Source organism: Trematomus bernacchii, unplaced genomic scaffold (genome assembly GCF_902827165.1).
Source record: "Trematomus bernacchii unplaced genomic scaffold, fTreBer1.1, whole genome shotgun sequence".
NCBI classification, from domain to species: Eukaryota; Metazoa; Chordata; class Actinopteri; order Perciformes; family Nototheniidae; genus Trematomus; species Trematomus bernacchii.
In genome coordinates, this window is record NW_022988043.1 from 12,071,809 (window position 1) to 12,085,959 (window position 14,151).

Genomic DNA, 14,151 nt, shown 5'->3' on the forward strand with positions numbered 1-14,151 from the left:
CTGATGTGAGAAAGAGTCATGAAAGGACATTTAAAAAAATTAGATTTTTGTCAACATATTTGTGTTCATAGTGTGTTTTGGCTTCCAACAACTTATCCAACGTTTATTTTCCACCATGCATATTAAAACAAAAAAGGTGAACTTGTATTGTTTACAAAAACTCAAGTTGACTGAGCAATGACAATGTGTCATAAAATGTTTTGAATTCTTTAAAAAGAATGTACTTAACTCTCTGAATTAACAGTATCATGGGAGTATTGTGGCAAAAAAATAATAACTCAGTCAAGAATTATATCTTCAAGTTTCCTTTATGCCTTCTATAAAAGTATATCATTAAGGCAAGCATACAGTGGATTTAGACATTTCTTTCTCTAGGCAATACACAGTGAATAAATCATATCAGTCTAAAAACATAAAGGATTCTCTGAAAAAAAACTATATAGGTTATACACATATATACAATACACATTATCTTTGAAGAGAATCGATCAAAATGACTTCCCTTTAAAGCTGGAATATTCAGTCTTTTATTCACATGATGAACATTTGGATGTAACTAGGTGGCATGTAATAAATTACTGTTTCACTTTAACTCCTAATCTATTTACAGTTTTATACAGTTCATAGATTCCAGCATTAAATACTTGTAAATCAAATAGCCTGGTGCCAAATGGCAACAGTGTCATATAAAAATAGTTCATATCTTTAAAAAAGAAAGAAAGAAATAAAAGATTGGCAGTGCACAGCATACTGATTAAGCCTTTCATTGTTTCCAAAACAACTGTCTCTATGTGGCAACTTTACAATCAGAGTCTGTGACCTAGAGAAAGAAGACAATCTAATTTAGCTTATCACTAAAGCAAAGCATCTGGAGAGCCGTGAAGTGGTGTGGCTTGATAAGAGGAGCAGCCTGCAACTCAGGCAGTTTTAAAAATAACTTTCTGGTCCCATTTGCATAGAAAATATCCTGATGTGTTATCCTTCAGCGTCTACAACTCTTTACTCAAACAAGGTCTGCGCCCAAACACCATCTCCTTTAGTCTGTGAGGCTCTAACCTTTCACAATAGACGAAGGTCAAAGAGTGACAGAAGTTTAGATTGCCTTTTATCCGGACAAAAGTCGGGGCAGATTATGAACCCGGGGATTAAATGAGGGGCAATAGAGCCAAGATGGATGCCAGCAGGGTCAACACACAGTGGGCTGCTGGAAGAGGGGCTCCGCTGCCCAGCTCCTCTGTATTGTACAGTTCCGTGGGGTCCTCATCGTCTGGATACTGGTCGTAGTCTGAGCCGCTGCCCTCCTCCCTCACCGGAGAGTCGAAGCACAGAGTCTTCATGCTGTTCTTAACATACTCACAGATGGCCCTCTCAGTCCCGTCACACATGCATGTGTCCAGCTGCTGACCCTTGGGTATTTTACGCATATTCGCGATCACATTCCGGCAGGCGTTTGTGCAGATTGCCCCGCTGAAAAGTTTCCCGCAGTGCTTCAGATAGTCTTGCATGGAGGAGCTGCACTGCCCGTCTCTCTCGCACTGGCGCCGGGCTTCCGTGCAGCCGGTGCTGGTAGTCCTGGGCAGGCACGGCTCGATGGCCCGTTTGGTGCCCGTGCACACCGGGTCGTGCGCGCAGCTGCAGTCCTCCAGAGCCGGCCCGTTTTTGGTCAGATTTAGCTGCACCAGCGAGGAGATGCAGTGGCTGGGGCACTTCCTCTTCTCCCCGTTCAGCACGGGGCCACATGCGCGCGAGTAGTGCTCGTATGCGTAATTGCACTCGGGCTCGGCTTGGCAGTTCATGATGGCTTGCCAGCATATCAGTCTTCTACCGTGGGACGGCGAGGCCACAGAAAAGTAGCCAAAAAACAGAAGCACACAACCGAGAGGCCAAACACATCTACAGACACTCCGTGCCAAAGAGCAAGAGCTTGCCATTGTTCTGGCTGCAAGAGAGGGTAAAACTCACAACAGTGTCATATGCAAAACCTCTACACTACTCCCATGAATAGTGTCTTAACTGGAGAGTGTCATTTACTCCGAGGCAGATGGTGTGTGATAGGCCCGTGTGTGGGCGTTCAACAGGCTGGCACTGCGCTGTGTAATCCCGGCTCCATAAACCCGTCAGCGATGATCCATTTGAGCCGGATTCTTGGGCGAAACTCCCGTTATCCATACATGATTGGGGGAAACTGAAAAAGAAACGTAGGCCTACAGGAGTAAAACAAAAGACGCCGACAAGAAGTTCTCCAGAAGTTTAAGAAAGTTTCTGCAGTGGTTCATTCCATCGCAGGGATTCTCTGAGTTCATGTAACAAAACTGCCTCCAGCTCAGTGAGCTCCTGCGCCCTCTCTGCTAGCGGATCTCAGACAAAAAGCGAAGCCGTAAGTCCCGAGAGTCCTTTGGAGGAGTGCGCTGGATCATTTAGCAGTCCTTGTGCGCACGGGTTTGCAAACAAATAGTGCATGGGGAAAAACAACAACCCTTGTGGGTCGCAAAGTGATCCTCTACTCTCTCCCCTTTGAGCATTTGTCTTTCTGCCCCTCAGCCCCTTCTCTACATATTAGCGAGGTGCTTCTCATTGGCTGGCCACTTGTTGTGGGTTCCTACGTAATGAGGGGCGGGAGTTCAGAGTGGGAGCAAGATGGGCTTGAGAAGCACAAGGTCAGGTGAGATGAATGTGTTTGAGAGTAGATTTAGTGAAACAGCAGTCCTCTTCTAATATAACAGAAGAGGAAGAGGAGGAGGGGGGGATACTTTAAAACTTTTCATGCTAACAGGGTTCTATAGCCTACATTTAAATCAGAACATATCACAAACCGTCACACAACAAAGTATTGTGATGGTATGTTTTAAGTTAAAAAAAGAAAGTTATCATTAAAATATTGATACTTTAATTTATGATCACCAGCTTTGGTTATTGTTTTAATTTAAAGTATTACTAAATAAAAAAATACATAACATATCTTGCCTGAATGATAGCGAAAGACAAAGGAATGTATTTAACCTTAAATATTATATATTACTATACTATATTAATTAAAAAAGGATATTGTAACATGGTTTTAAGGGGAAATCATAAGGTTTCACAAAATAAGTGTTGATATCTTCCCATTATAATCATGAGCTGTTGCTTGCAATGTTTAATGTACAATACTAAATATAATCTCATGACGTATTCCTCGCTTCATGTAACAGAGGTCCTCAAAGTCACAACTACAGTATATGCGACAAGACCAGCACGACACCCCAGTAAAGCACTTTCTAAAGTGTAATATTCTGTAGATAGTTGAAAGTGACACTGTGACTTCTGTACAATATTACACTGAACTCCATGCCTGCCGTGCTAATGATCTGTGCAGCATCCTCACTGATAAATTAATCATGCCCATCCTATTAACTCTTCCTCAGCAGAGCAGTTGAGCACAAATTCATTGGGGGATAAAAAGGGCACTCAGTGAACATCATTTAATATAATCACACATTAAGGCTAACTTCCCCACTTCCTATTATTGCAAATGGTAAGCCGGTGAATCACGAGGACATTCATTTGCAGTGTCTTGCCTCAACATGTGATCTGGTATTAATCCAGTCAAACTAACACGACTGACTGCAGCTGTTTAAAGCATATCATCAGCCTGTGTTAATAAGTGGACTCCAGGAGTTTTGCTGTAAATAACTGAATCATTTCTTTATGCATCTACTGTGTGAAACAGGTGTCAAGATGCTTTGTTGGGCAATGGGTAATAAAAAGTGACAGTTTTTCAAGTTACTGATTATCCCTGAATGTAAATCATAATACAGTATCTTGATCTGCCTCTACGCCAGACTTCTCAATGCACACTTACATAAATGTTACAGTTTTTATACATTAGAAATATTCCTCATATTAATCTCTAAAAACTAAATTAACACAGAGAATGAAGATAAATTGCAATTGTACAGAGTTGTAATATCTTTAGTGGTTTTGACTTGCATATGACAAATACAGTAAGTAGTTTTTCTGTGGTAAGAGTATCTCATTTTCTAAACTGTAAAATAAAGCAGTAAGGGGAAAAAAAACATTCAGACGGTCTTCGAATATTTCATCCATAGGTTTGAATCAAAACAGCAACAACTGGCATGTTTAATAGTATTGGATGAACTGACCTGGACCAAAGAGCTGTTTTCATGGATTAACCTGCTGTTGATTTCTTTGATTAGTCATCAAAATGTGGGAAAACTACAAAATAAAAGCTGCAGTTCTTAAAGAAGCCCTCAATTATTATGTTATCGCTTTTTCTCTGACCATCAAAAAGGTAGTAAAGATTCTGAATACCTTGTTGGTTTTCAAAACACTTTGGACTTTTATAAGACCTTAGACTTTTGCCCAAATACATCTCGCTGGACCTCATCATCAAAATAACACACAAGGGTGTGTGGGAGTGTCTGTGTGTGCGTGTGTTTGTGTGTGAGTGAGTGAGTAAAATGATAGCCCACATGTTGACACATGAGCGAGAGGAGGCAGTTTAGTTCTTGAGGCCTGATGTGGATGAGGGAGTCAGGGAAAGAGAGCAGCGAGGGCACAAAGGCTGTTTGTGTTTCAAACAGCATTCTGATCTCAGGAATGTACCTTTAGGCCACAGCCGTGAGCTTCCCACTGCAAACAATGCACTCAATGTCAGTTACGGCTGGCTAGCACAGACGCTGCTGGCGCTACTCCAAAGTCCCAACTCGTCGAAAATGATGGATACAGGGAACTCAATACCTCAGGAGTCCCTCTGCTGCCTTGCCCTCCAGCACAAAGAATAGCAACACCGTGTTCTTCCACAACAGATTCCCAAATCACGTCTTCATTGTTTTAAGTGCACAACTGTAATAGGAAACAGAGGCAACACCATTCAAGCAAAGACTTCATTCATCTTTTTATATTTGTGTCAATAAAACAGCAATGTTAGCCTTTCAGAGTCTATAATAATTTGCATGTTTTGAAAATGGATTAAGTCAAGACTTCTAGGAGAAAATACCTCTTTAAAATCTCATCAACCACATAAAAAAACCTTTCATCCTAAACACTTACAGACGAGAAGAAAGCTGATCGAATCATCCAACACTTTTGTCTTTGCCAACAGCTGTATGCTTAAACCAGATGTGCTGCACCGAGAGCGGAGTGTCGTTACTTTGAGGGCTCAATTAAACCAGAGTTCTCGCCGCAACAGTCCAATTAAGGGACAAACATATTGATATTAAAACTCCCTGCAGGTGTTTTGTAAAATTACTTAAAATATAACTTTGGTTAAAAAAGAATAATGGCTTCAACTTGTGTTTACAGTTTCTGTTAGAAAGAAAAACTGAAACAATTTCATTTAAGACATTTATGATGCTCGATTTGATACATTTTGACATTCTTGCTGCACATTTTAAACATTTCCAACTCATTAATGGTCACAGGACTGCTGCTGTTGGAGTATAAAGAGAGGATTTCAAGAGTAACTGCTGGAGCTGAATCCCAGCAGAGAAGGTCAGCAGCAGTGGGCCTGCACAGCGCCGTCTGAAAAAGGAAATATCAGGATACAGGAAATGAGTTGGCAGGAACTATCCATTCAAATTGCTTCCTCTTTGGGATTTCAGAGAAGCGATAATGGCAAGTGATAAGTTATTTGGAACGGAACTAAATAAGATTAAGGATTCATTTCCTTCCTCGTGTCCGCCTATTAATTTGCCTCTGGTTAGTCCCTCCTCTTCTGGGGATTTGGGTTGATTTGTTCGGTGGGGAACTGCACAGTGACGCACAAGTGATTACAACTGTACACGTTGGCAGATACTGTCAGAAAGTCAAAAATAAACCAACTATTTTTATCATTTCCAAGAGTTTTGCGGTATTCCTAGGCATTTTGATGTTAAGGGAGGATCTCCTGCAGCACTAAATACCAACACAAACGTTTTCAGCTTTCAGGGAAATAAACACATTTGACTTAAAACCAAGTCAGTGTTACACACCCACATTTTTAGAGAGTATGAAATTGAAACTTCCTTTCCTGTTGTGCTTCAAAGTTACTTAACTGAGTGGGTGGATCCCTTCTTCAAAAACCTGCCACATGGTTAAAATGTTAAATGAAGTGTTATGGGGGGCGCGTTCCTTTAATCAGTGAGATTAAAGTCATCCATCATGTCAAATCGGCACTGATCCTGCTGACCCTTTTAGCACAGTCCACTGCATTATAACTTCTAGAAGACCTGATCTGCACATTGGTGTCCCATCAAAACAGAAAACAGACTGATAAAATAATCATCACAATCAGGCGGTGGCAGCAGCCATAATTTAAATAGGTTAGTAATCAAGAGAATGTATGGATGAGTGTAACATTTTATTAACTTAAACTAGGGTTTTACTGTGTATTCGATCAGCTTTGTTGAAAAGGAACTAGCTGCAAGGTGCACCGTACCATCGGTCGGTGTCTGGTTTCAGACACAGACCTTTATTCATTTCCTGTCTTCTTTCTACTGTCCCAATAACAAAAGTCATATAAACGCCCCCGCCCCTAAAAAAACAATGTATATTAAACATAAATGTATGTTTTTTTTCTGATATTGTAGACTTCCAGTTGACCAGACAGGAAGTCTACAGGTATTGTGACCTTTTTGTGACAGGGCAGAAATGCCGGAGAGAGAGAGAGAGAGGGAGAGAGAGAGAGAGAGAGAGAGAGAGAGAAGTATGACATACATCAAGGGTGCTAAGTCCAGGATCAAATTGCATGCACTTTAGCTTCCTGCTACACTAAGGAGCTCTAAAAGACTTTGCAAACCGTCCAAACACCATTCTACAATTAAGCATGCACGCCAAGTGTTTGCTCACAGGGCAACAATGGCTAATACCACTTTGCAACTATAAGTGTTAAAGAGACGGAGGCCCTCCTCTCCCCGCGAGCTCCCAACTGGAACCTGCAAAACAGTCTCGAGGGTTATTTTCCTTATTTGAGCCCCTAAAACAGGCAGACCTAGACATCCTGGCCCGTATGTCCTCTAATAGTAAACAGCAAAGTCCATTAGTGGTGGAGAATGTGCTTTTAGATCTGTAATTACATCCAGGTCACTTCTACAGTATTTACCTCGACAGACCTCTCCGAGTCTCTACACGGCCTCCACACACGAGCAGCTGCTTCAACACATGCTGCTCAGCCATCAGCCAGTATGAGCGGCTGTTTATACAGGCCCGAAGGCCTTTCATATCAATGCAGACAAACACCAGCACATATGGACCAACCAATAAAGACCTAACCTCCGACACAGACACATGACCTTAATCTCCCCAACATGGAGAGCAGCAAGACAGAATTTACCATGTAAAAACACAACAAAGAAAGCATGTGCTAAACATGCCTGATCTCATGTTTATAAAAGATTCAGCTCCTTCATTGAGAGTGATGGGGACTTAGACAGTTCAAGTGAACTGCATTCCTTATTATTGTTGTATTGTATTTTTTACGACTAAAGATGTGGTGATAGTGGTGTTATAACTGACTGAAGTGCTATGTCGCTTAAAAGAAAATGTGAGTGCTGCTGCAAATCTAGTCACTGAACTGAATTACTAATACCAAAAGAACACCTGAAGTATGACGAATACTAAAATGTTTCCTCCTGATTACCACAATTAATTAAACAGCGTCAATCCATTGGCATGTAATGTTGTCCTAACACAAACAGTTCAGAACTTGACCTAACTTACAGCAGGAACTATCCGGAGCCAACTTTCAATTCTCAGCAGTTTTTAAACTTGTTAGATTGAACACTTTGTGTTAGCCACTGAAGAAGATTTGAGGTTCAATACCAAGCCCTATATTGGGTAAAGGATACTTTCAGCCCCAGTATCCTACAAAGTGTTAAAACTAGACCACTCTAGAGGTAATAATTTACGTCCAATGCCAAAGTTCAGTGCCCTTCGAGAGTGTGTACTATATGTGGCGTGGCATGGTAGAAAGTAAGGGTGTGGAGGTTGGAGTAGTGGGTAAGAATGTTGCATGTTTGACTTCATACAGGAAACCACAGTTTGTGTCCCGTCACAGACCTGCAATTATTGTTAGGGCCATCTGGAAAAAGCTTCAAATACTTGAGGTGCTTAATTACTTTGGTTTATTATGCAATATTTGTCAAACTAATGACATCAACTGTACCTGAGCTTAGCAGTGTTTATTTCCAATTAGCCTTGTGTTAGCATGTTAACCACCAACAATCTTTATACTTTGATCTTTTTGTAAATTCTCTCATTAAGGAAAGTGTTGCCATTAACTATTCATTATTGACTAATCTGTCAATTATTTTCTAGAGAAATTAATTAATAGTTTGCTCCATAAAACAAAAGTCCAAGGTGAAGTCGTAAATTTATTTATTTGTCAGTCCAAAACTCACATTTCCAGATTGAAGAGGCTGGAAACATTTTTCTTCTGTTTGTGTGAAAACATGTTCAAAGGGTTATTTCATTGGCGATTATTTTTTCTTTAATCAATTTGTCGAATAAAACTCTAACTTGGCATACTAGGTTGAACATGTTCTTTTAATAAAGAATTACATTGAAGCCCTCTGTGCGTGTGTAACATTAATGCTACCCAGTCTTTGAGTACACAGTCTCTAGGATATGTAAACAACAGAACACTCTGCAGTATACCATCTCACCCTATCGTACAGCTTTCGCACGGCTTTCATACGGCTTTCATACTTGCATCCCAGAACCCCTGCAGTTTTTTGGCAGGCCTCCAAACCTCGAGTACCAATTTAAGAGATTAGACCCAGAAAAAAGCACACGAGACCAAGACAAATGGCCCCCACCAGATCTCCCCCAGCCAACCTCTGGCATCCTAGTCTGCTATAGAGCCGTCAAGTAGTGCGGGAGGGAATGTGAAACCCAAGCATGTTCCCCCATTTGGCACGTTCCTGAAGCTCCAACGCAGTTATGAGGCCACTTCATAGGAGTGTAAACTGTGTATTTAAAAAGCCGTCATTGTGGGACTAACATTGGCCCTGGTGTAGGTTGTTAGAATAACTGAATGACACAATGGTTTCTTTTCTAAATAAACAGATGTGGGAAGGCTATTAAAACCTACATTTTTTTCTCTTCCTCTCGGTCTCCTCCTCCCCTCCATTTGTAAGTGGTCACACACACACACACACACACACACACACACACACACACACAACACACACACACACACACACACACACACACACACACACACACAACACACACACACAACACACAACACACACACACACACACACACACACACACACACACACACACACACACACACACACACACACACACACACACACACACACACACACACACACACACACACACACAACACACACACATCACACACACACACCACACACACACACACACACACACACACACACACACACACACATGCACACACACACACACACACACACACACACACACACACACACACACACACACACACACACACACATATATACACTCTCTCTCTTTCACTAACTCACTGCCTCACTCACTCTCTCCTTCTCTCTTCCTCCCTCCGTCCACATGTCTAAGAAAGGCAAAGGCCCAGTTCCCTCCTGCAGCTGTTCAGCACAGACGGGCCTCTATTCCAGCCTCCACACTGAAGTGATATCGGTCTTCTGCATATGCTGATTAATTGCATGTCATTCTTAGCTCCTCCAAGACTACTGCCCCTCTGCAGCCCCCGAAAAGCACCCCACTCCTCCTACCTCACTCCTCCACCCACACTGCACATGGAGGAAATGAACTCCAAACCACAATCCTGCTGGCACTGGCCTCCTATCAAATCGAATACTCAATGAACGATTACTGTGCGATTTCAAAAAGACCAAATCCGTTCCTAATAATATTCATAATTCACAAGTAAGCAAGGAGCTTACTTTACAATTAAAGTTATTATATGTTTTCCGATCAGTAGATTAAATATTTTCAACATTTCTGTTTAAAAAGGTAGTTTAAAAAAGGTTGTCTAGTACCAGAAAGAAAGTTGCTTTATATTATTAGAAGAAACAATAAGTATTATTACAATAAGTGATAAGACAGCCAAAATGTTAATAATATAAACTCCAAGGAATGACTTGTAAAGTATTGCCCATCTGTTTGATTTAAGGCAATATCCAGGAAAAGCAGAACACCATGGTAACAACAACTTGGCTTTGCTATACTACCAAGATAAAGTGAAAACTATTGCCACCAAAAGATCTGGACTCTGGAAGAGCTCCAAAGGCAGAAACTACAAAGATCTGAACTCTCAATTTAAGGCACATTTGTGATTTGTAATTAAAGGTGGGGTAGGTAAGTTTGAGAAACCGGCTCGAGATACACTTTTTGTTATATTCCATGGAATGCTCTTAACATCCCGATAGCAATGAATATCTTAAGTGCTTTGACAAAAGATCCATTAAAAAATGTCATCTGTGGAAGCCGTAATACTGTAAAAAGCACGACCAATCATTTTAGCCGGCCCGGCAAAAATAACTGGATGGCCTACCTGCCTGTCAGCCTTCCATCTGTGCACAAACTTATCTCGTGCCCTCATTGGTCATGTGCGCGTTTGTGTGTGTTGGAGGAGGGGCTCTGTGAGGAAGTGGCAGATTTTTTCTGGTTGTGTATTTTCAAATTCTAGCACACTCGATCTGGTTTCTCCAAAATTACCTACCCCACCTTGAAGGACTTCTCTTTTTGCAACATTTAAAATCAATGGGAGTGTAAGATTCAGACAAAGTCGGCAAATGATCAATAAGCTAAATCCAGTTCTGTAGAAGTACTTTGTTGCAGAGTGAAGGGAAAAGTCAAATACATGCCGTTGCCTAATTCTTTTATTTGAGGGGACATTTTACTTCAAAACCCACATGAGCTTGAGAACTTCTGATAATATGATGAAGATGAGTACATCAAACTCAAAAGTATGTTTTACTACTGGCCCATGTCCCCAACAAAGCAGTGCAGGAGTACATTCCCAGCTGGTTCTGCAATGCTGATAAGGCAGCGTGGCTGCTTGGTGACCAAATAAAAAGCACATGTCTGACATAGCATCGGAGATGGATCAATCCTCAGTGAACTCTTGACACCGAGGGGATTACTGAGGATAAGAAGGATGTGACCAATTCACATGTTGCGTACATTGAAGAAACACAGGCGCCATTTTGGAGTGTCAGCTTTCAAAGACTGTTTTTCAAATTCATATTTTGAAGGTTTTAGCGTTTGAATGTTGATTGTATTTACTTTTGAAGCTGAAGTCCCTTCATTAAGGGCAGTTTTTTCTTTTCAATGATAACATAGTACTGTTAGTGTACTGAATGTGTGTAGCATCCCTTTGTTTACTTTAAAACCATGTGTTAGTTTCAGAACAAAAAGGTGATATATAAAACTTTTTCACAAACAAGTAACACACTTCCTCTTATCTCCTCACATGTCTACATGCCTGACTGCCATCCATATGCTTGAAATATAAAAGGATGATCAATAATCTTTTTGTTGCATAGAACCAACCACTTTATAACACTAGTCCCAAAGAAAGCAGGAAGATACATTTTCTAGCTGTGATTGCAGACTGAAATATAATTGTTTACTGGCTGAAACTGTCAGACAGGTGGACAGATTCTGGCCTATTCCATTAATTCATTATTTTTTTTAAATCATGTAGAATTCCATCAACAACATTTACATTTCTTGGCATACATAATTATTTCCCATTGTCGCATTGGGTCCACTTACCTCATTTAATCAATTTGCAAAGACAAGTTCATTGTCTATTTATTGTTTGAATTGTTTATTCAAATACAGTACATCCAGGTTACACTGACATCTATGGGAATTTGTTAAGCTTTTTAATGACTTTCTCATAGTTTCGTCTTTCAGTGGAATAAGATAGGCTTTCCAAAATGTTTCTCCTGAGTAAGAATCCAAACTTTGTTAAACAAAAACCGCCATGATGCTGATGTTTTGCCACAACATACCCCGCCAGTGTCAGCTTTCAACTGATAACAGCCAGGCCATCAGTCAGGTGGGGCCCCAGATGGATTTGGACAGATTCATCACAACTAACACCCAAGGTCAGTCGCAGGTAATCCATCAGGGCGCTGGGCTAATTCAGCACTGTCAGGTAGGAGCAAAATAAGTCTGTCTTTCAAGGTTCCGACTCCATTGACAGAATTTACGACTTAAAGTGTGTAGCTCTGTGTTCCTCGTGAAAGCTTGACTGTACACAGGTCACGCTCTGACATTACATGGATCAACAAAATCTTTAATAGTCTCCCTTTCAAGGTTTAATGCGAATGTGTAGTGTACATACACACACACAAAGATATACATAGACCCACAGAAGATCAATTTATTATCTTACATCCAATAACTCCCTGGAGGAAAAAGCTCTCACTTCATGACCGTGTTGTATGTGTTGTTCGACTCAAATCACAAGAGCAACGGACAAAAGTAACCCAGCCAACGGCCTCATTACTCTCATTAAAGCATACAATAATTACTAGGAGGAAAAATGCATCAGTCCAATTCAGAAAGTGTGGCCTATTGCTGGAACCTCATTATGCCAAATAAAAACTCCAACAAGCCTTGTCAAAACCACCAAAAGGAAAACATTTTCTTTAAACAGAGTCGTTTTGCAATGCCTTTGATGGACAGAAAGATATTTTTAACGTAAACATAACATGTGGCTAAAATGTGCATTTTCTACTAAACATCTGGAGGCCCAGAAAGAGTATGACTTCATGTCCTTTATTGGACTGCTTTGAGATTCTCATTAGTCTTATTGCCACAATGGTTTATGTTTGTTTGGTTAAATCTGTATAAACAAGCAATACGTCAAGCCAAATTCACAGCTCATTTAACAGTGATCCACGGGAAGGGGAAGCTCAGTATAGTGATGCTTGAAGCTCAGTCATTACAAATATTTATTAGCCAAGTCATTCTATTATCATAGTTATTTAGCTCCAATAACCATCTCTCATCGTAACCGTGTCTGATTGCAGTGTCTCTGCTTTACCTTCACAAAAGGAGTTTTTTATTGTCTATTTGTTTATAAGAAGGTTAACTCAAGTACATTAATAAATGTAAAATAATCTATTCAAAATAGTCGACACTTCAACCAAGGGCCAAGAAAGTTTCAGTTTATGCAACATGTAGTGTAGAAGCAAATTCTTGGATTTTTAGATTCAAGGTCGACTAATAACCATGAATCAGTAATATGTCAACTTGGAGCAATTCCACTTATTCTGAAAACAAGATGATAAGTTTAAATTGCAATAAATCACTGCCTGTATGTTGTGTAATTCACCCTAAAGTCTATTCCTGCAGTTTTGCTATACCTATTGTTTGGGAATAATTTGCTTAGGTATTCAACCTTTGACACAGTTCATCATTTTCTCTTTTCACTGTCTCTTTTCCCATGGCATAGGTCTACGGCCTTGGGTATTGCTGCTATCTCTCTTAAGGAGGGGCAGCTTGGGTGCATTGTTATTGCCAGCTTATGACCGAGCACAAGCTGACACACGAGATAGTTTATTGTTCAGGGACATCTACAGTAGAAGCCCTTCTTTTTAGGAACGTAGGTTCCCTGGCGCACATTATTTTCTATGGACGACAGCTCTAGTTAGATTCAGGGTCCATATTTGTTTAGTCTCGCCGATAAAGAATGTTGATTATTACACTCCGAACTAGTTTAAACCTGGAACTACAGAAGAGTTCTTCAGAATTTATTTGGCATCTCTACCGTGTGGTCAACTCGTGGCCCGTGATATGTCTTGTGAATTCTCCGGCCAAAGCTCCAAATAAACCGTCAGTGTTTGCCATCAAAGCTCCAGCTTTGATGGCAGTCCTGTTTCCAATTGCTACAGAAGTTTCCCCCACACCTATATGTATATTGAGTGTTGCTAAGGATTTGATCATTCAGCCTTAGTAAAAACGTAGGCTTGTTTGATTAAGGAACAATACGTTTTATGCATGAAAAGTAACCCAATGCTGATGTCTTGGGGGTAAAAAGTCTTTTTAAATTAACATTACATCTGTTTTAAGTATATCAAACACCACATAAATGCAAAATTAGTAGGTGTTTGATTTAGTGGAGTGTGTTTAGTCTTCATTAAAGAAATGGAAACAGTGAAGAAGAACCGTTCTGGCTTGTTA

General features: G+C 40.4%; 1 protein-coding gene and 1 long non-coding RNA gene across 2 annotated transcripts in view; both read right to left on the bottom strand.

Moving 5' to 3' along the window:
- Positions 1–511: 511 nt before the first annotated feature.
- On the bottom strand, positions 512–2,518 carry gas1a (growth arrest-specific 1a). The gene has a single exon (XM_034118509.1). It carries the CDS (start codon positions 1,929–1,931, stop codon positions 1,146–1,148), a length of 786 nt encoding a protein of 261 aa, XP_033974400.1. The 5' UTR covers positions 1,932–2,518; the 3' UTR covers positions 512–1,145.
- A 2,879-nt stretch (positions 2,519–5,397) lies between these two features.
- The window catches only part of LOC117472459, a 56,971-nt gene continuing 48,217 nt past the window's right edge, over positions 5,398–14,151 (bottom strand). Inside the window, exon 3 of the long non-coding RNA XR_004554932.1 lies at positions 5,398–5,523. This is a non-coding gene — a long non-coding RNA (uncharacterized LOC117472459). The remainder of the gene's footprint in view (positions 5,524–14,151) is intronic.

Bases quoted from the DNA above. Each gene is read 5' to 3' on its own strand.
- gas1a (XM_034118509.1), bottom strand. From the start codon at position 1,931: ATGGCAAGCTCTTGCTCTTTGGCACGGAGTGTCTGTAGATGTGTTTGG.